This window comes from Siphateles boraxobius, unplaced genomic scaffold (assembly GCF_051911475.1).
Source record: "Siphateles boraxobius isolate OS27281-9 unplaced genomic scaffold, OSU_SipBor_1 13, whole genome shotgun sequence".
Lineage (NCBI taxonomy): Eukaryota > Metazoa > Chordata > Actinopteri > Cypriniformes > Leuciscidae > Siphateles > Siphateles boraxobius.
The window spans coordinates 18,495,223-18,518,115 of NW_027508733.1; the positions used below are offsets into that span (position 1 = coordinate 18,495,223).

At 40.3% G+C, this 22,893-nt stretch overlaps 1 protein-coding gene across 1 annotated transcript; it reads right to left on the reverse strand.

The window, feature by feature from the left end:
- Positions 1 to 105: 105 nt before the first annotated feature.
- On the reverse strand, positions 106 to 22,737 carry ankmy1 (ankyrin repeat and MYND domain containing 1). Its single transcript, XM_077226241.1, has 16 exons — positions 22,234 to 22,737; positions 21,504 to 21,650; positions 20,971 to 21,422; positions 9,444 to 9,660; positions 8,389 to 8,565; positions 7,632 to 8,281; positions 6,899 to 7,070; positions 5,830 to 5,970; positions 5,598 to 5,744; positions 5,308 to 5,415; positions 4,967 to 5,098; positions 3,761 to 3,874; positions 3,500 to 3,665; positions 3,299 to 3,410; positions 3,052 to 3,206; positions 106 to 297 (listed from the first exon to the last, which is right to left on the reverse strand). Exons 1-16 carry the CDS (start codon positions 22,366 to 22,368, stop codon positions 146 to 148), a joined length of 3,177 nt encoding a protein of 1,058 aa, XP_077082356.1. The 5' UTR covers positions 22,369 to 22,737; the 3' UTR covers positions 106 to 145.
- Positions 22,738 to 22,893: the final 156 nt, after the last annotated feature.

A 22,893-nucleotide genomic window follows, 5' to 3' on the forward strand; every position in this document is an offset into this window, starting at 1 on the left:
TAGGAGTGGACTCCACGTGTACCAGATGTGGGCCGGATCTGGGCCGGCACTATGTTGCTGTCTGGCAGTCTCTCCCTTTTCAAAAAATGTAAATGTGAAGCCGAAAACTTTTACATATCTGTTTAATTGGCCTTTGAACTGCATTCTAAATAAAACTGTAATTTTCATTCAGGTCATATTCTTGTATTTCTGGGGTCGCTCTTAAGTGGAAGGTCTTGCCTTTAGCTTCTTTGGTCGACAGAGGTGAACGCGGTCCGATGATTGCGCATTTATCTCTGCTGCTTTTTCCACTGACCACTGTGAAAACACAACAAAAGTGTTATGCATTAGTTTATCATAGTAAAAAAACTGTTTATTGATCAATTAATCTGCCTATGTTTAGCCAGTTTGTGATTCCCATTGTATCAGACGCACAATAAATCGAAAATTGATCATTTAATTTTTTTCAAGAGTTTTTAAAAGAAATTTTGAGCAAAAGGCAGTTAGGGCCAGGGTTTTTTTTTTTTTTGTTTTTTTAAAGAAATGAATACTTTTATTCAGCAAGGACGTATTAAACTGATAAAAAGTGAAGGTAAAGACATTTACATTTTTTAAAGATTTCTATTTCAAATAAATGTTGTTCTTTTGAACTTTTGTATCATGGTTTACGAAAAATATTAAGCAGCACAACTGTTTTAAACAATGTTTGTTAAGCAGCAAATCAGCATATTAGAATGATTTCTGAAGGATCATGTGACACTGAAGACTGGAGTAATGATGCTGAAAAATCAGCTTTACATTACAGGAATAAATTACATTTTAAAATATATTGAAATTCAAACTTTTTATTCAAAAGTGTAATAGTATTAAGGTTTTTTAAAAACCCAAACTTTTGAAACTTTTTATTTGAGCAATTTTGTGTATGTGTAATTTGCACCTATCTATCAGTGTTATTTTAATATTATTTAATATTATTTTTATTATTTTAATATGCGTTTTGTCATTTTTATTCATTTTTTAAATGCCTATATAGTTATTATTTATTAATTGTATAGTTATTCATTTTTATTTCAGTTTTAGTGTTAGTTATTTTAGTACATAAAGTACAAATGATAATGAAAAATGGTTCCCAGGCAACTAGCTAAAATAAAATAAATTTAAGTTTTTTTTTTAATATTTTATTAATATTATATTATATTTTATTTGTATTTATATATAGTTTATTTTATTGTTTTTTTATGGTTTTAGATTTAGGCACTATTCGAGGGAACAGGCATTTGTAGTGGTGTCCAAAACCATAGTGGACGTGCACTCATTCAATCCCATAGTGCACCACAACAACGAGTGTACAACCGATGTACGCTCAACGGCTAGAGAATACCCATAATGCACTGTGAGAGTCACGCGCTGAATTCGTTTTCATTCACTTCTTAAAGTGAACTATATTAGAGGACTAATGTAGGGAATCCTGAATAAGGGTATAGGTGGCAATTTCGGACACAGCCTAAGATCAAATTTGTGCTTAAGCACGTTTTATAAATGTACCTATAAATGCCCCTGGTACCTATAAAAAAATACAGCATTGTTTGTTTCTAGACCTAAATCTTATGTAGAAACACTAGACATAAAATCCTCCAGAGAAAAACACACTGTCAACACCCTAAATATACAGCAATCAGGTTGTGCCAGGTTCCTCAATGTCCTAGTGAACCATCTGTGTGATTCTCCGGCGATCAGATGCGCCCTCATTTGTTCTAGAAGTGTGGCTTTTATCTCACAAACACTTTTTATATAACACTGTTGTTACTGGAGACTGCATCTTGACTCAGTATATTCTCACAGGAACAGAGCGCTGCAGGAGAGGGTCATTTCTCATTTCATACTTTAAATCCCTTAAGATCTTCTGTCTGTTTTAAAAACAAATCCTCTGCTCACACACTACACGTCTGCTTTTCAGTCCACTTCATGGAGTGTTCAAGCCTTCTGTGTGGTTAAAATATAATAAAAGGCAGCAACAGTGAAGTAATTTGTTTTTAAATTAATTCATGCAAATTTCATGGCTGATAAGAAAGTTTGTTTTTTCAAATTCAAAAATAACTCACTACAGAAAAGAAAAAAATCTTAATATTTTCTTCATTTGTACTTTTTCTGCAGTAAAAAAACATATTTTCATTCTTAAATTCCTAGAATTCGGTTAGATTTATGCTTAAAATGAAATCTTATTCATCAGTTTAAACTGACTTGTTATAAAGATTTATTTTTATGAATGTAATTTTCTCTTTCAAGGTAAAACATTTTTATTTTCAGAAATGTTTTATAATTTTCCTACTTTGGCACGTTCTGCCACCCAAAAAAAACTACATCATGGTGTTTGCTTTTTTTTAGGATTATTTTTAATGCAAAATTTTATTCCTGTATGCTTAAAATTATATATATATATATATATATATATATATATATATATATATATATATATATATATATATATAAAATAATTATATATTATAAATTATATATTATAAATTATAATTATAAATTATAATTATAAATTATAATTATAAATTATAATTATAAATTATATATATATATATATATATATATATATACAGTGCTTAGCATAAGTGAACACACCCATGCTAAAGTTGACTAAAAAGAGGAATAAAAAATCATCTTTTGGAAATTGATCTTAATGCCTTAATTGAAAAAATTAGGAAAAATCCAACCTTTAAGGACACCAATTTTGTTTATTGGACATTGGACAAGATAATTTATTTATTTACGATATATTATTCATTCACAAAGAAAATTGGTGTCCTTAAAGGTTGGATATTTCCTCATTGTTTTAATTAAGGCATTAAGATTAATTTCCAAAAGATTATTTTTTATTCCTCTTTTTAGTCAACTTTAGCATGGGTGTGTTCACTTATGCCCAGCACTGTATAAATATATGTCTTTAGGATGTTTAGATTTAGATTTTTTTTACTGAAAAAGACCAAAAGTGTGACTTTGTGGCAATGTCAAGTAAAGGGTCTGGGTCGGTGTTTTACAAATTGATCGAGACCTGGTACCAACCTGGCAAACGGACACACTCGTCTCTGTGGCGTTCATCCCACGCTTTCGTTTTGCAGGTCTTGCTACAGTAGAAGACCTCATGACAGCGGCTACAGGCCATAAGCTGCACACCCACCGAACGACCGCACTGGTAGCAATATTTGAAGCGAGGCTTTCTGAAATAAAAACCACAAAGAGACACGGATTTGAGGTGTCACTCATTTCCACAGCAGAAAAAAAAACACTCTGGTTTGCAATAATGAAGTACCTCCGCACTCTCTGACCGATGCATGAAGTCCTGCTGTTCTCTTCAGGAGAGCTCAGGAGACTCGGTGTCGCTCTTGCCCCGGTATATACAAACTTCTCTGAGGGACTGACACCTTAGACAATAGACAAACACACACACATTACCAGAGAGGCGAAATCCATAAAGCGTTGTGTATTTCTAGTAACAATCAGCCAGTCTCACTGAATACGCCTTGGCTCCTATCCTTCTCCATGCGGCGTGTTTCCATTCCGATCGCCTCCTGTCTCAACAGATCTCCCATGAGGCCAAGCAACTGCCGGCGGGCATTATAGGCTTGTCTCTCGTGCTTGTTGAGGGCATGATATGGGGTGTGGGCCATGCGCTGGTTCTGGTGGGAAAGCAGAACCGGTCTGGTGAGAGGACTGATAAATGAGATTTCAGATGATCTGGAACACGGGATGAACTGGCGATGAAAAGCTGCACCTGTTGGAATGCGCTGTGCGCATAATCCACGACTGTTCCCACAGCGCACCTGCGTCCCTCGCCCACCATGACAGGCATGAGGATATCAGCGCCAGCTTTGATCAACTTTTCCAGCTTAATGAAGCGAAACAGAAACAAAGACAGCATATTTATTAGGAATAACTGTATTTATTTTTCCCTATTTACTTGATTGACAAGTCTCTGAAATACTAAATTGTTTCTGAACGTGAGTTGAATGATAAATCAACCTGATCTTGTGAGGAAAAACATGACTGGGCATATGTTTGCTGCCAAATTTACCAGTGTCAGAAATTAACTTTTGAATTAAAGTTAAGGGAATCAAATAAAATATAATCAAATAATCATTTCATATTTAAAATTTGACATTTCAGACACTGTTTCCAGGTTAAACATCCACTGAGTGACACTTAAAGTGAGTTTTATTTGGTCAAATACAGATGATGCTTTAATAAGCTTAAAAAGCCAGACATATCTCCAAATAATGTTCTATTAATAATAGATTTATGATAATAAATTATTTTTTTACAATAAAATATAAGAATTAGTATTATATTTTATTGTATTTTTATAATATTGTATTATATTAAATAATTATATAATTATAATTATATAAATATTATATAATCATTTAAATATATATATATATATATATATATATATATATATTATATAATATGTATATAATTATTCAAAAAAACATATTACTCAATAATTTTAAGTCAATGAACAGAAGTGCGCACACACTATATATATATATATGTAATTATTTTTATTTAGTATAGAATAATTTAATAAGTTAATTAATATATTTTGATAATGAATTGTACTTCAAAATTCAAAATTACTATATAGATAGAATAAATATTTATTTCAATTTTATCAAATGTACCTTTAAAATCCACTTATTCTATCTAAATATTAATTTTAATAATAAGTTAATTAACTAATTAACTAATTAATAATTATTACTTTTACTTGTATTATTATATTTTTTAACTATATATTTTATTCTAAATATATTATTGAATTAGATTCTAAATTTAAATTCAATTTTACATTCAGTAAATTTACATGTTATTTTGTAATGCGTTGTGCAACTACAGAGCCGCCGAAACATATTTCACATATGCACAGTCACGTATTTTCCCATGAGACCAGGCAGGATAATTAGTTGAAGGCGATCACCAGCTTGACTTGGTTGCGTGGATGTGGCCCACGGTCGTAGTTGATGTTGGCAAGGGCACAGAGAGCGCTACCCACATGACGGGTGAGAGGAAGATTAGGATCAGCACCTCCGGCTAGCAGTTCATCCACAGCCTGGGGAAAAAAAACATTGATACACACAGCACGTCAAAGCAATGCCATATAGTTCTCACCCTTATCCTTCAGTAATGTTTTATTATTCCACAATCATTCTGTCTTTTCGAACAGACAGTATTTAATTATACCCTCAAAGATGATTTGTTGCAAATAGCTGCACTACAATGATTTAGTCTGAAGAAGTGATGTCAGCAATGATAACATACAAGGTCGTTGCCGCTTGCGATGGCTAGAGACAGGGGTGAATGGCCACTCCACACATCATTGGGGCTTGCTTTGCGAGAAAGAAGAAGTGCAACCACATCTCTAGCATTCTGAAAGAAAAAAAAAGCCTTTTTAAAATGGAATATTCCATATTTACTTCATATATATATGTATGTGTGTATGTATATGTATCCAATCTTCAGTGTCACATGATCCTTCAGAAATCATTATAATAAGCTTCAAGTTTTTGTAAGAGTATCGTGTTGTTTTAGTGTATATATTGTGTTCTTACTGCATAATCGCTGTCTATTTGGCAGGCCACATGTAGTGGTGTCCTCCCACCTTCCTGAGGAAACTCGACCGGGGCTTCGCTGAACTTAGCCCGGGGTCTAGAGGCCATGAAATGCTGATTCTCAAAGCCCTGGTGCTCAAGCGTCTCCTGAGGATTTATATTTCTATGATTAGAGACATTAAAAAAGGTTGTGGTGCAATAAATGTATACAAAACTTGAGGTTTGCTCAGACCATATCAAACTCATAGACTTCATGGGCATCCTGAGCTTTGACGTCAGGGTCCGCTAGAGCGTGCAAGAGGAGCTCTGTGATTTCTGGACCCTCGGCTCTAGGCAACCCCGCTGCTATGTGAAGGGGGTACAGACCCTTTTGCTGTCACAGACCAAAAAAAGACGAATCAAACTATATTGACCAGATAGATGTCTTGCTGTTGATAATCTAATGAAATGCAAAAATTTGTTAGTAAGTAGAAATTCAAACAAACTTGAATATTCAGGAAAGGAATCAACTTCTTAGATTAAACTAGATGAGTAAAAGTTGATCACGAAATTTGATGTTGGTTTGACAAAGCTTTTTTCTGAAATTTTAACATGTTTTAACAAGTATATAGTATATTTTAGTATATATATTATAGCTAGTATATTTTAACACATTGTTAACATGTTTTAGCAAGTTGCTAACATGTTATAGCATTATTTAGCACAGTGCAGGCATGTTTCTAGTATGAATTAGTAAATTGCTAGCATTATTTAACACGTTCCAAACATGATTTGACACATTACTATAATTTTTAACAAGTTGCTAGCATGGTTTAACATTTTGCTTGCATGTTTTGACATGTTGTTAGCATGATTTAACATGTTGCTAGCATGTTTCTAGCATTAAAATTAACACATTGCTATCATGATTTAGTATGCTGCTAACATGCTTCTAGCATGATTTAACACACATTGCTAGCATGTTTTAACATGTTGCTAACATGATTTAGCATGTTGTTAGCATTATTCAACATGTTACTAGCATTTTTTTTTTGGGTGATTAACACATTGCTAGCATGTTTCTAGCATGAATTAACACATTGTTGGCATGATTTATTATGCTGTTAACATGCTTGTAGCATGATCTAACACATTCCTCGCCTGTTAGCATGATTTAACATTTTTTGTTTCTAGCACGATTTAACAAATTGCTAACATGATTTAGCACAAAATAAAATAATAAAAGGAAAGAAAAGAAAAGAAAGAAAACAAAATAAAAGGAGAAAGGAAATGATGAAAAGAAATGAAGCCTCTTGAGGAACCTCTGGAAGTAGAGGTATGTCTGGACAAGCCCCGCACTCCAGTAGACGACGGACACCCTTGACATGGGCAGCTTTGATAGCCAGGAAGATGACGGGCATGGGGACAGTAGAGGCGTTTGGGTCTGCTCCTCTCTCCAACAGAAGATTGATTGTAATCCATCGATTACGATGTCTATCAGACCAGACAATCACCAGTCACAAAACAACAATTTTTCATTAAAATCGTTCTCACTACTGTAATGAAGAAAAAAAATATATAGCCTATAAATATAGCATTCCTGTAGCTCAAAAAGTAGAGCATGGCACTAGCAACACCAAGGTCATGGGTTTGATTCCTAGGGAATGCATGATGAACTGATCAAATGCAAACCTTGAATGCAATGTGAGTCGCTTTGGATAAACGCATCTCAAAAATGTACCAATGTTAATGTAAATAATATTATATAATTTATTATAATATTTTATATTATAAAACTATTATCATCATTGATTAAATTATTATATTAGTAATTAGTATTAGTAAACCACTTTATTTCATTTCATAATAATAAATAATTTTGTATGTAATAATAAGTATTTATTCACCACACTAATAAGAATTTTGGGGTAAAATATGCTTATGAAAATGCATTATCAAAAAAATACATAAAATAAATCAAATAAAATGATATTTAACCCAGGCATATTTTTTGTGAGATTCATCTAAATAAAAAGAATTTCTATAGAAATTTACTCTGTCTTAAGAAGTGCAATTTTCCGGACCGTCTCTTGAGTGTCTGTCGGAGTCACTGTTCCTGTCTGGCACAGGATCTCTGCACTCTTCTGTAGGGTCTCCTCTGTGACGTCAATGTGAAAACTAGCCAAAGAACATGCAGAATCAAAGGAAAGATCATCTGATCTGATGCTCCGCTCTAGTTTTTCTTCAAACTCCAGATTTGTTAGCTCTTGTTCAGAGTCCACGATACTCTTTGTTTTCCTCTCTCGCCAAAACACAGAACCCACTACAATTGTACCATCGAATACTTGAATAGATCTTGAAATGATATCATGTGGTTCTACTGATGGTATGTCCTGTTCATGTTCAGGCTGAAGAAACATCTTCTTGTTTGGGTCTGTGTTTTCATTGATTTGATGAACTTGAGGTTCCTCAGAGTTGTTGAGGCCTTCTGGTTGGTCAGGTTGACTTTTGTTTATGTCCTCCTCGTTGATTTGCTCTTGAGCTCTTAGTTTCTCCAAGTTATTGAGGTTCTCTGGTTCAAGACTTTGGTCAACCTGGTTGGTCTGTCTTGGTGTCTCAAATATCTCTTGGCCGCTTTCATCTTCGGGTGTTCCTGTCATTGGATCTGAAGAGGATATATGGGAGACGTCTTCCAAAGACTTGATCTTTAGCGTAACAGACCGAAAAAAGGGAGGAACAAGAAATGAAGTGGAAAAATGATCTGACTAACTGTAAGCATACCAAAATAAAGTGCAAATCTCAGTATTCTTACCTGTGGCTCAGGGCTGATATTCTGTATCACTTTCTCAGCCAGCGTCTCATGTAAAGACTGAAGTGGATAGTAGAGGACAGTACAGACAGCCAGAGCAGACATGCCTTCATCATTTAACTTATTAACATCGGCCCCGCTGTCCAACAGCATGTGGATGACATCGTCGTGACAATGTACCTATATAGACACACAACAAACCTAATTTACATATTAATCATCAGCAAGCATGCAATGTGTACTGTGTGTTGTTATTCAAGATCTGAAATCTGTAGTTTTCTAATTATCCAATGCTTATTCACAACTCTGAAAAACAAAAAGAAAACAATGCTGCCATCTTCTGGCAAATTTTGCTTACCTTTTATACAACAGGAAGGCTAAAAAAAAGAGTGTTTTGCTACAAAATGGACATTATGTAACGAAAAGAAAGCATTTTAAAAGCAATTTAAAATAACAGTTTCCTATTTGAATATATTTAAAATGTAATTTATACCTATGAACAAAGCTGAATTTTCAGAATCATTACTCCAGTATTCAGTGTCACATGATCCTTCAGAAATCATTCTTATATGATAATTTGCTGCTCAAGAAACATTTATTATTATTATCAATGTTGAAAACACTTGTGTACAATTTCTTTTCAGGATTCTTTGATGAATAGAAAGTTCAAAAGAACAGTATTTATCTGAAATATAAAGCTTTTGCAACATAAAAAAATGTCTATACTGTCACTTTTGATCAATTTAATGCATCCTTGCTGAATAAAATTATTAATTTCTTTAATTTTTTTCCAAAAAAAAAACTCTTACTGACCCCTACCTTTTGAGCGGTAATGATAATGTTACAAAAGCTTTCTATTTCATATAAATTATGTTCTTTTGAACTTTTTATCCATCAAATAATGACTGTTTTCAAAATTCTACTGTATCATAATATCAAAAATGACCATTCGTAAATGAAAAATATCATTTTAATATATATATATAAATATATCAAAATAAACACATAGCAAATAACTAGTGACTGGATCATTGGATCTTGTCAAACCAGAAGCTTACCGTAGCTGCTATGAGAGCCGTATGTCCTCGTGCATCACTCACGTCGGGATGGACTTTTCCATCTCTGAAGATTCGACAAACATTCCTGCATTCACCATGTGAAGCTTCCTCGATCAGTTTCTCTGAGTTCAGCTCCAGGGGACCTTTGGGTCCAAACTGAGTCCTGTTCATATTCAACACTGCAGTGACATCCCAGTCTAATGTTTCTGTCTCAAATCTGCAGGGGAAAAGTAAATTATACGGGTCAAATAAAGTTAAAACAAGATAAATTATAATATTATATATATATATATATATATATATATATATATATATATATATATATATATATATATATAATATAATATAAATATTGTTGGTACCATCCACCATCTTCTGGCAAATATATATATATATATATATATGTGTGTGTGTGTGTGTGTGTGTGTGTGTGTGTGTGTGTGTGCAGGTGGTGCTGGGGAAGGGAGGGATAGGAAAATTCCCATGAAAGTTGAGCCGGTTCGGGGCGGACATAAATAGGTTAAGCAGATAGAACAGATCGATTGGCCAAAGTGATTGGGTTTAAAAGAACCAATCAGCTGCTCGGAAGAGCATATATATATGAAAAAAGGAACATATCTGGTATATTGCTTACTATTTATATGACAGAAAGGCTCAAAATGTAAAGTAATGTAAGTAATGCAATATTAGAATTAAATATATTTAAAATATATTAATATATTTTATTAAATATGTATAAAATAAAAAAATAAAATGTTTTATTTATTTTTATATATATATTAGGGGTGTCGCAATATACCGGTATTAACGATAATCGTGATATTCAAAGCTTGAAATATCGACATCGTGTTAATTTAGAGTGTGACAATATACCGGTATTGGCGATAACCGCAATGTTTAAAATGAATAGGACTTTTATGATAACATGACACGTATACTCCAGCCCCAGTTGAGATGGCAGTATTGCACTCGCATCTATCAAATAAGAAGAAGACGCAGCGCGCGCCCGCGCAGCCACTCAGAGAAGAATGTTGTCTGAGCGAGAGAAAGTTCGCCAGTATGGGAGTTCTTCGACTTCAAAGAAAACTACTCGGTTACTCACGTAACCTCAGTTCCCTGAGTTAGGGAACGAGTATTGCGTAGCTATACGCAGTGGGGAAACTCCTTTTCCTCGATTTACTGAAGCCTTTATGTAAAGCGCATTTGCAGCTGCACAGCTAGAACATGAGCGTCTGGCTCGCTCATAGGCTGCGCTGCGGCAACTGCACATCCAATGGCGCAGGCGCCTCTGACGTGCAACCAATGAGATCACTCTGCGTCATACACGTCAGAGCCCGCCAAGGGGGCGTGACCTCAGTCTATAATAGTCCCCGAATTCGCCATTATAGCAGGTTTAACGACTGAAGCGACAACTTGCCATGTTACTATAGTGCGGCTGGCTACGCAATACTCGTTCCCTAACTCAGGGAACTGAGGTTACGTGAGTAACCGAGTAGTTCCCTTTCGAACGGTCACTTCGTATTGCGTAGCTATACGCAGTGGGGACGCCATGCAAAACGCCGCACTGAGTAACTGGCTGCCACTGCAACTCAGGCCCCTGAGCATACAGAACAAGCAATAACCGCATAATTATGTATAAATAGACCAGACACCGTCAGGTCTAAAATAGTACACATCAGTTAGAAATAACCCAACATACTACACCAATGAACCCAGACACTGTCGGGGTTATTGGTATATGAACATATAACCAGTCAAGTGGGTTTATATATGAAATTATAACCGGCCAAAGCAGGTTTTATATATGTATGGAATATAACCGGCAAAAGCGGGTTTTATATATGTCATATAACCGGCCAAAGCGGGTTTTATATATATGTAAATATAACCGGCAACAGCGGGTTTATGCATGAATACAACCAGCCAGCAGCGGGTTTTATATATATATGTGAATTTGATAGTGCACAGTAATATATGATAAGACCAGCCACCGACGGGTCTTAATCATACCGAAAGCACCTTCGCCTGCAGGGAAGGCACTTCCCTATTATAGAAACTCATAAATGTGGAAGGCGAGGACCAGCCGGCCGCATCACAAATATCACTAATGGGAATGCCAGATGACCAAGCCCATGACGAGACATACCTCTGGTCGTATGGGCCTTGATACCTATAGGGCAAACTTGACCCGCTGCGGTATAAGCCATAGAAATAGCATCCACTATCCATCTAGACAGTCTTTGCTTAGTGACTGGATCCCCCTTGGATCTACCACCAAAGCAGACAAAAAGCTGTTCTGATTGTCTAAAAGACGCAGAAAGCTCCCGATAGATTCTCAGCGCTCAGACAGGGCAGAGAAGATTAACCTCTCCATCCTCTGCAGAAGGAGGGAGGGCTGATAATGTCACCACCTGTGCTCTGAACAGTGTTGAGAGCACTTTAGGAACGTAACCATGTCTGGGCTTGAGGATGACTCTGGAGTCATCTGGACCCAACTCCAAACATGCAGGGCTCACAGAGAGCGCCTGCAGATCTCCCACTCGTTTGATAGATGCCAACGCCATAAGGAGAGCGGTCTTCAGCGAGAGGGTTTTTAGATCAACCGATTGGAGCGGTTCGAAAGGCGGACCTTTCAGAGCCCCCAGGACCGTGGAGAGGTCCAGAGGCGGCACAGACGGAGGCCTGGAGGGGTTCATTCTCCTCGCACCTTTCAGGAATCTTACGACCAGGTCGTTTCTTCCCAGTGACTGGCCAGCCGTCAGAACATGATGTGCTGCTATGGCTGCCACATACACTTTGAGCGTGGACGGGGAGCAACCCGCGTCCAGCAGCTCCTGTAAGAATGAGCGAACCACTGATATCACACATGACTCTGGGTCAGCCTGATTTTTCGAGCACCAGCTGGAAAAACCTGACCATTTTGAAGCATACAGGCGCCGAGTCGACGGGGCCCTGGCTTCAGATATAGTGCTTAAAACCTTCTCAGGAAGGTCCTTGGGTACCCGTTGAGGGGCCAAACATGAAGGGCCCATAAATCGGGTCTCGGATGCCACAATGTCCCGTTCACCTGTGTGAGGAGGTCTTTCCTCAGTGGGACAGGCCATGGGATTGTGTCCGATAACTGAACTAGTTCCGGGAACCACGATCTGGTTTTCCAGAGAGGGGCCACCAGAAGGACTGGGCACCCGCTCTCTCTGACCCGTTTGATGACTTGTGGAATCATCGAGACGGGGGGGGGAAAGGCATAAAAGGGACGGTTGGGCCAGACATGGGCCAGCGCGTCCCTGTTCTTCGAGAAGAACAATTTGCAGTGGGTGTTGATTCTCGAGGCGAAAAGGTCGATTTCGGCCTCGCCAAACACCTTCCATATTAGACTGACCGTCTGTGGGTTCAGGGACCACTCGCCGAGGGGAGTGTTGTCCCATGAAAGCATATTCGCGCCCACATTCTGGACGCCCGGGATATGCGCTGCTCTCAGAGAGCTCAGGTTGGTTTGTGCCCATATAGAGGAGGTCTCTCGCCATCGCATGCAGGTTCCCTGACCTGATGCCCCCCTGGCGATTCATGTAGGCCACCACTGACGTATTGTCTGTGCGGACTAAGACGTAGTGACCTCTGAGGTTCGACAGAAATGCCTTCAGGGCCAACCCAACTGCTTTCATCTCCAGACAGTTGATATTTAAGCTCTGCTCCGTGCTCGACCAGAGGCCGGATGCAGGCATGCCCTCGTGCAGCGCTCCCCAACCCAGGTTGGACGCATCTGTAAGAACCACTTTCCTCCTGGAAATTGTTCCCATTGTCACCCCCTCGTGGTGCCAGTTCTGAGCCCGCCAGGGAATCAGGGTTCTTAAACAACCGTGATTCACCATAACGCGCAAGCTGCCTGACTGCCATGCATGAGTTGGCACACAGCGTTTCAGCCAATGCTGCATCGGGCGCATGCGCAGTAATCCCATGCGGAGTACTGGCGATGCTGCTGCCATGAGACCAAGCAGTTTCTGAAATTTCTTCAGTGGCGCGCGCTCGCGCAATCTGAAAGTGCCTGCAAGCGCTCGCACCGAGAGCGCGCGCTCTGTGTGAGTCACGCTGTCATAGCTCTCGAGTCTAAAACTGTGCCCAGAAAGATCATGCTCTGGCTGGGGGTTAGTTTGCTTTTTGAAACATTGATTGTGAAACCCAGGCATTTTAGATGGCCGAGAATCAAATCCCTGTGAGCTAATAGCTCGATTCTCGACTGTGCCCGCACCAGCCAGTCGTCGAGATAATTTAACATGCGCACTCCCTGAAATCTCAGAGGAGAAAGCGCTGCATCCATACACTTCGTGAATGTACGGGGTGCCAACGATAGACCGATCGGCAGAACGGTGTATTGATAAGCCCGGCCCTCGAAGGCGAATCTCAAGAATGGCCTGTGACGAGGATTTATTTGAATGTGAAAGTAAGCATCTTTCAGATCCATTGTGACAAACCAATCCCCCGGGCGCACTTGCGCGAGGATATGTTTGATAGTTAACAATTTGAACGGCCGTCTCATGAGAGCTTTGTTCAAATGTCTCAAATCTAGAATGGGTCTGAGACCGCCGTCTTTTTTCGGAATCAGAAAATAGCGGCTGTAAAAACCCATATTTTTTAGCGCGGGGGGGACTAATTCTATCGCCCCTTTTGCTAATAGATTTTGTACTTCGGTGCGAAGCACGTGACCCACGTTGCTTCTCACCGAAGTCTCGAGAACCGCCTGAAATTCCGGGGGTCTGCGAGCGAATTGGAGCGAGTAACCTCGCTTTATAGTGTTTATGACCCAACTCGACACATCGGGGATAGCTTGCCAGGCTAGAACCCGTGTGGCTAGGGCTTGACACACTGATTGGGGCTGGTCGCCTAACGTAGGGGGACCTGATACCCTTATATTGTGATTTGTGCACACATTGAGTATTGGACTGACTGTACAAGCATTTGCGTGTGGGGAAGTCAGTGTTACAACGGGGGAGGGGCCACCTAGTGAAGGGGGACCGTGAACCCATATATTGTGATTTGTGCACACATTGAATGTTGGACTGACTGCACAAGCATTTGCGTGTGGGGAAGTCAGTGTTACAACAGGGGAGGGACCGCCTAGTGAAGGGGAACCGTGAACCCATGTGTTGTGCTTGTGAAACTGATAGCTAACATTTTGAACGGCCGTCTCATGAGAGCTTTGTTCAAATGTCTCAGATCTAGAGTGGGTCTGAGGCCGCCGTCATTTTTCGGAATTAGAAAATAGCGGCTGTAAAAACCCGTATGTTTTAGCACAGGGGGGACTAATTCTATCACCCCTTTTGCTAATGAATTCTGTACATCGGTGCGAAGCATGTGACCCACGTTGCTTCTCACCGAAGTCTCGAGAACCGCCTGAAACTTTGGGGGTCTGCGAGCGAATTGGAGCGAGTTGCCTCGCTTTATAGCGTTTATAACTCAACTCGACACATCGGGGATAGCTTGCCAGGCTATAACCCGTGTGGCTAGGGCTTGACACACTGATTGGGACGGGCCGCCTAACATAGGGGGACCTGATGCCCTTATATTGTGATTTTTGCACACATTGAGTGTTGGACTGACTGTACAAGCATTTGCGCGTGGGGAAGTCAGTGTTACAACAGGGGAGGGGCCGCCTAGTGAAGGGGGACCGTGAACCCATATATTGTGATTTGTGCACACATTGAATGTTGGACTGACTGCACAAGCATTTGCGTGTGGGGAAGTCAGTGTTAAAACAGGGGAGGGGCCGCCTAGTGAAGGGGGACCGTGAACCCATATATTGTGATTTGTGCACACATTGAATGTTGGACTGACTGCACAAGCATTTGCGTGTGGGGAAGTCAGTGTTAAAACAGGGGAGGGGCCGCCTAGTGAAGGGGGACCGTGAACCCATATATTGTGATTTGTGCACACATTGAATGTTGGACTGACTGCACAAGCATTTGCGTGTGGGGAAGTCAGTGTTACAACAAGGGAGGGGCCGCCTAGTGAAGGGGGACCGTGAACCCATGTGTTGTGCTCGTGTGCTTTATTTGGGTCGCCGTGAAAACGGCGTTTGTTTGCAAAGACGCGCTCACTGCTGCGGGCCTGTTTACAATAATAAAATCCCCAGCCGCCTGAACTGTACAGGGGGCTGTGGGAAGTTTTGCTGGCTTCTTTGAGGGTGGTCCGGCAAGCGCGGGACACGTGCCCTCTCTTTCCTTTGCGTGCTAGGACGGCTTTGGCGGGAAGCGTTCGGCATCAGACGCAGGGCGGGGCTGAGAGGCCTGTTTCGCGGGCTTTGCTGGTCGGCGCCAGCTAGCACGGTTAGTTCCACTCGAGCTCGAGGTCCGCGACGGCCTGTGTTAGGATCCGAAGCATTTCAGCGTCGGAGTTAGTCCTGCCTCGCTGGGTCCGCCGAAAGAGACGAGGCCCGCCACGTGGTGGTGGGGGGGCGCTGATCTCCCTCGAACGGGACCGGAGATGACTGAGCTGGAGTGAGTGAAGCACGCGGGGACGTGGCCGGCGTGCATTCACAAACGTCCGTGCTCTCTGGATGCCGTTGGCTGCGGCGCTTCTTCTTCCTCGGCTGAAGTAGGGCCGGAGAAGGGAGCGCGGGTGATGCGGCGCCGCCGTCTCGAGAGAGAGCTAACGTTAGCCGAGTTCGCAGCACGGAGATAGGCATGCACGCGCAGGCCGCACATCCGCCGACAGAGAGTGCATTCTCTGCGTGGTAGAGTCCCAGGCATGAAATGCAGCTCGCGTGTTCGTAGGCCTCGCATAACACGAGGCATATGGAACAACGCTGATACAGATATAAACACATAATAAACAGATATTGAAAAGGATATCGCCGGATAGCCACAGGAGAGACGGCGTCAGGAGAAACACGGTTGAGATGTGTAGTCTGCTGAACTGTAGCTCGCTCAGGCTGAAGGCTTGTTCGACGGCGAAGGCTCAATAAATGGTCAGAGACGTGAAGTTTGTCGCTGAAGGAGTAAAATCTGCTATAATGGCGAATTCGGGGACTATTATAGACTGAGGTCACGCCCCCTTGGCGGGCTCTGACGTGTATGACGCAGAGTGATCTCATTGGTTGCACGTCAGAGGCGCCTGCGCCATTGGATGTGCAGTTGCCGCAGCGCAGCCTATGAGCGAGCCAGACGCTCATGTTCTAGCTGTGCAGCTGCAAATGCGCTTTACATAAAGGCTTCAGTAAATCGAGGAAAAGGAGTTTCCCCACTGCGTATAGCTACGCAATACGAAGTGACCGTTCGAAAGGGAACAGCACATTAAAGGGGGTCGCACACCAGACGAGAAGCGCAGAGAATTCTTTAAAATTCGAACACATTATTTTCTAGGAGTTTACACACACACCATATGGCGCTTTTCCACTGCATGGTATGGTACGGTTCGACTCGGCGCGGAACGGTTCGGCTCGCTTCGCTTTTCCACTGCCTGGTACGACTCGACTCGGTACGGCACGGTTCGCTTTAGCTCGGTTGCTTTTCCACCGCAGTTAGTACCCCTTCAAAGTGGGTGGGACTGATCGTTATTTGCGCCGCCTCTATTGCCATGACATCATCGTAAACGCGCCAAATTTCAAACGCAAAACACAGGAACAATGGAGCCTATCGAGGGGATGGTGTTCCTGATTCTCGGCATGTGGATGTTTTTAACTGCAAGACGGAGAAATGTGTTTAAAATGAGGCTGATGGCAGCAAAACAAAATACTGCTAAAAAAAACAAAAGAGTCTGGGAACTCTTACAACGAAGCGCAGATGACGACATCACTCAGTTTGCCCGACGGCGCACTAGGGTAAGCTAATCTTGTTTAGGGTCTCAATCGCTATATCGTCACAAAGCATATAATGAATTTAGCTGGCAATATTATGTATTAAGAAGTGTAATCTGTGTATTTCAGATGTATCATATTTCGCAAAGTCGCCGCCACAGACCATCTGTTTGGACGTTTAACAATGTCGGAAGAAACGTTTATCCATTTGTGCAACAAACTGCGTCCTGCGATGGAGCGACGGGACACAAACTTCCGCGTGTGTGTACCTCTAAAGAAGAGAGTAGCCATTGCTCTGTGGAAGCTTGCAACCGGCTCTGAGTACAGAAGTGTTGGACATCTTTTTGGAGCAAGCATTTCAACTGCGTGTCGGTGTGTTCAGGAGTTCTGTGCTGCAGCAGAGACGTTGTTGGTACCTGAACAAATTCGTTTTCCAGATCAGGAGAGGTTTAAAGAAATGGCTGCCTACGTTGAGAACAGATGGGGACTCCCAGAGTGTATTGGTGCTATTGAAGGATCACACATACCCATAATAGCACCACAACACTATCACTGTGACTATTTCAACCGTAAAGGCTGGCACTCCATCATCCTTCAAGGTGTTGTGGATGGGAAGGGACTTTTCTGGAATGTTTTCACAGGACTGCCTGGAAGCCTGCATGATGCTGGGGTTTTGAGACTGTCCACGCTGTGGGAGGTGGCAAGCCGTGGAAACCACATACCAGCTAGCACCAAAAACATTGATGGGGTGAATGTTGGCTACTACATCCTTGGAGACTCTGCCTATCCCTTGCAGAACTGGCTCTTAAAACCATTCATTGACACTGGACGGCTGACAGCGGGTCTACAACACGAAAATATCCAGAGCACGTGTAGTGGTTGAAAATGCTTTTGGAAGATTAAAAGGAAGATGGCGTTGCCTTATGAAAAGAAATGACTGTTCGGTCGACCTTGTGAAATCTATGGTGCTGACATGCTGTGCTCTACATAACCTTTGTGAGAGTCATGGAGAGGCCTATGAGAGTGCATGGGATCCACCTTCAGCAGCAGAACCTGTGCTGGCACTGCCACAGCCTGTAGAGGAGGAGGGCAGGGATGTCCGTGAGGCTCTGATGCGTTACTTGAACAGTTGACTGTCTGTTCTGTAAAGTGTGTGGTCAATAAACTTTTCTGCAGTATTTGAAAATGTTTCCCTTGCATATTTCTTAACCCCTTTCACGGAAAAGATCACAGATTATTTTAGTAAAACATTTCACCACTCGTTAAAACATCACACTCTTACTTGATCTGGAAAAACTTTCCCTCATTCCCACAGGAGTGCGAAATTATTAATATGTAACATTTGATATTTTGAATAGGAATCATCACTCATAATGCAGTCAATCATGTTTTCTCAGGTTTATTTGTGTTCACTTACATGCAATATACAGCATCTGGAGAAATAATTATCACATGTCTTTTAAATATTTTATCATACAGAATAATATTTTTTTCTGTTTTTGTTTTTAAACAAGACTTAAAATAATAGGTGGATTTTGCATGTATAGTAGGATGACATGGCTGTCGATGGCTAAGCATAATGCCAGAATAAAGGCTATAATGGCTGAATTCAAACAAAAGAATAACGATAAAAGAATAATGAAGATTAAGTCTCATACCGGCAGAGGTGTGAAAGGTATGTCTATTGACTACAATAAAGCATGAATGGGACAGTTCTCCTCACCCGACATTAGGCAATAGACTGTAAATGGGTGTCTACAGGGCAATAAAATATTTGATAAGAATCTAATCAGCCTTCTCTTAAAAAAACTCCCCATGTATACTCCACAGCATGGATATTTTTAAGAAATCTTAAGATTTAGAATGGAGCAGGAACCCAGGTTCCTACTCCATGCTTCCTTGAGCTTATATATCTCAATATTAATAACAGTCTGATTAATTCTGAGTCTTGAACTGTAAACTCTTACAGTAAAAGAAAGACACACACACACCGACGGCACCATTCAGCGTCTGTCCGCGGCGCCCAGCAATGGCTCGGATTTTCAGGTGAGATTCTCAATTCTCAATTGCGCTCTGACTGAGGTAAAGTGTTCAGACTGCAGACTTAGCAATTATTGTATTTAATTGTACAGCACATTCATATCATAGTAGCCTACAGACATTATCTTAATTTCATAATGTCCTTAAGCAGGACAATATTGCTGGCCAGGCCATGAACTGAGAAAGTGCGCGTCCGGTGTGGTTCACGCGGCGCGGCGCAGAGCTACGCTTCTCGTCCGGTGTGCGACCCCCTTACGCCGCCTTCACACTCGCAGTTGAAATCAGCTCCTTAATACGCAATACGCCCCCAGCGGACGTCGTACTACACAGTGAAAAGCGTCGGAAGCGGGTAGAACAAAAATGGCGGAGAGATTAGAAAGGTTGATTCTGTCAGTTCTGTATGATCTCTCTGATGAGGGTTATAGAGATATTAACAGGAAGGCTGCTGCGTGAGGAAAGTTGCTCAGGACGTTGACATGTCAGGTCGGCTAAAATTTATACCACTATATCAGATTTAGTTCGATGTCTGCCTACAATTTAATTGTATTAACGGCCCTAATAACGTTAGCAAATCATGAAAATAAAAAATGACATGACAACTTAACTTTTAATAAAATAAATAATGATTTTATAAGGATAAGAATTCAGGTTTGTTTATCAGTATCATAGCAACGCTAACTTCCGCTGGAATTGTCGGATAGGAACCGTCCGTAGCTTTTCGCAAGAGTTCAATTTTTTGAACGCATCCGGATGACCAACGGACACGATTTTCTTCGCACCGCACTCGGTCGGACCCGTTTCGGACCCATTCGCGTGCAGTCTGCGAATCTCCATAGGAAATGAATGACTTCCGGTCGTTTCGGAGCCGTATCGGAGCTGATTTCAACTGCCAAGTGTGAAGGCGCCGTGAAACCCAATCTGCAGAATGTGTAGCCATCAACCTTTTTACCCATCTCCGTGTCCATCACCCTGCGGATTACGCTATTTTACAGAGAGTAAATTGGGATTATTTTACTAGTCATGGAATGGGAAATGTGACTAACCTGTTAACAGCGGGTTTCTGTTTTCATTTTTTTAAATAAAGGGTGATGATTAAATACTCTGTTTTCTTTGCTCGTCTTATTTTCGTATTTTTGTATTTGCACTTGTTTTGTTTTGTTCAAACCTGCATGACTTGCACCGGCGCAACAATAGGTTTAAGAGCTTTTCAGTTATTCAGGAAACATTCAGACAGAGTTTCGCTCCAGTTTGAAACCAGATATACTTCACATGCTTGTCTTACTTCACAAAAAATTGCATTAAAATATTGAGAACACAAGAAGTAAAAATGCAAAAAAAATAAAAAATTAAATAATCAAAGTAAAAATTAATTTGACTGATTTGACATTTTTCCCCCATGGTTTCTATAGATATCGCGATATCGTGAATTAATTTGGCCACAATAACTGTGCAGTGAAAAATCTAACATCGTGACAGCCCTAATATATATATATATATATATATATATATTTTTTTTTTTTTTTTTTATAAAAAATAAAATGTTTTATAAATACATAAAATACAACAATAAATACAACATTTTATTTTTATTAAATATATTTAATTATATATTATATTAATACATATATCTTCAGCTCATTATATTCAAAACAAAACAAATGTTTTGCCCAGGTAAATGCTAAGCAACAATCTTCTCACCTGTGTCTCTGAATGTGTGCATTCATGCGCTGCTGTAGCGTCAAGGCTGTCAATGTTGATTGCTGCTCTGTGCTGATGTCACTCCTACCAAAAAAGTGAAGGTCCAGTTCCCGGCGTAGACACCTGGGGACGGGCAGATGGTCCGAGTCTGTGGAGTAGCTCTCAATGTCTGGAGGCAGGATGAAACGTTCCTCGTCCTCTGATAACTCCTGATCGGACTCAAGGGGACCACCATCTGTACTCCACTCCACATCGAGAGGAAGTTGAGGTTGTTTCAGGTGTTTCTTAGGCAGTCTGGTCATGTGATCTGGGAAGTCCTCAAGACTAAAGCCGCCCTCCAGTGTGGTGCATATTCGCAGTAACATCTCTCTGTGCCAAAGGCCCACATCCTGCCGCCCATCAAGGTATGTCATGATCCCAGGGCCAAAGCGTTCATCAGCGTGATACAGACCCTGTAGATTGAATTTAGTTTTATTATATATTATATAAATAAAAGTAAACTTATTATTAATGAACTATGGGAATTATGAAACCTCAAAAGTTGATCCGTCTGGGAAAAACTGCACTCCGTATCCCTCTTTTCGGTTCAGATAAAAGTTTCCTGTGTATTTGGATCCATCTGGCCAGGAATACATACCTTTCCCATGTCGATAATCCTTAAAAAATGAACCTTTATAGAACTGAATAAAACATGAAAATAATTTGCTGTCAACGTGGCAATACAGTGCAGAGGGGAGCAATAAACATTATTCAAAATAATTTTGAACAAAAAAAATCAAAGGGTGCATTTCAGGTACTTTTCACGAATGATAATAGATAGATAGATAGATAGATAGATAGATAGATAGATAGATAGATAGATAGATAGATAGATCTCAACTAAATATTATGAGCTGGTTTATTTTATTTTCATTCCCATTTATTTATTTAGCAATCTTCTAGCAATAAACATTATTTCATTTTTATTGCCAAGTAATTAAAAATAATTGAATAGAAAAAATAAAGATAATTAGAAAAATAATTATCAAACGTAGTATTTGAAATTAGTAATTTATTAAAAGTATGTTATTACAATTAATATTTAGCATACTGTCAAAATGATGTGGAATGCTGACATATGATGCCTTTTCGTGATAGATTAATGGTATATGTTAATGTTTATAATGCCAGTGTTTATTAATGACTTACATTTCACAAATTAAACTTTATCTTAGAACCAACAGAGCTTTATATGGTATCTGTTACATGTGAAGTGAAATATACCTCTCCATTTGTCCATGTGAAGACACCAGTGCCATGCTTCAGGTTATTTACGAATCCCCCCTCATATTTACATCCATCCGACCATTCCTGGATTCCATGTCCATTTCTTTTCCAAGAACTATCCTTTCCCCACATTTCTGAACTAACGTGCTTTTCTTATTCGGTTCATATCATGACTTTATAAACGCTTGTTTACACAACGCGCGACTGAGTGCTCCAAACACTTTTTTATTGTTTAACTTCGGATGGTTACCATGACGACGCGAGGCTAGAGTAAATTCCTAACTGCATGTCGTGAATTTCTGCATCTGTCAAAGTCGAAAGCTACACATCACGCGCAAATAAGAGTCCTCGTTAAATTAACTGCTATTAAGCCAGTTCCTCAGTGAGATAGCTGGTACCCCAGATGGTCTATCACAACATAACAAACATGACAAAGGCCGACGACCCTCTCCAAATAAACACGTGTACCTCGTTGGTTTGCTATAGTGTTTCAAGTGACCTGCTATTATAGTTAAACACCGTGCAACTAAGCAACCGCAACGACCCAGGGGCAGTCGAGAGCGCGCGCATCGCACGCACACGCGCTTGCTTTTTCTCGCTCCCTCTCACACACAACCATCCATATCTGTTATAATAATGTTTAAATAAATTACTAAC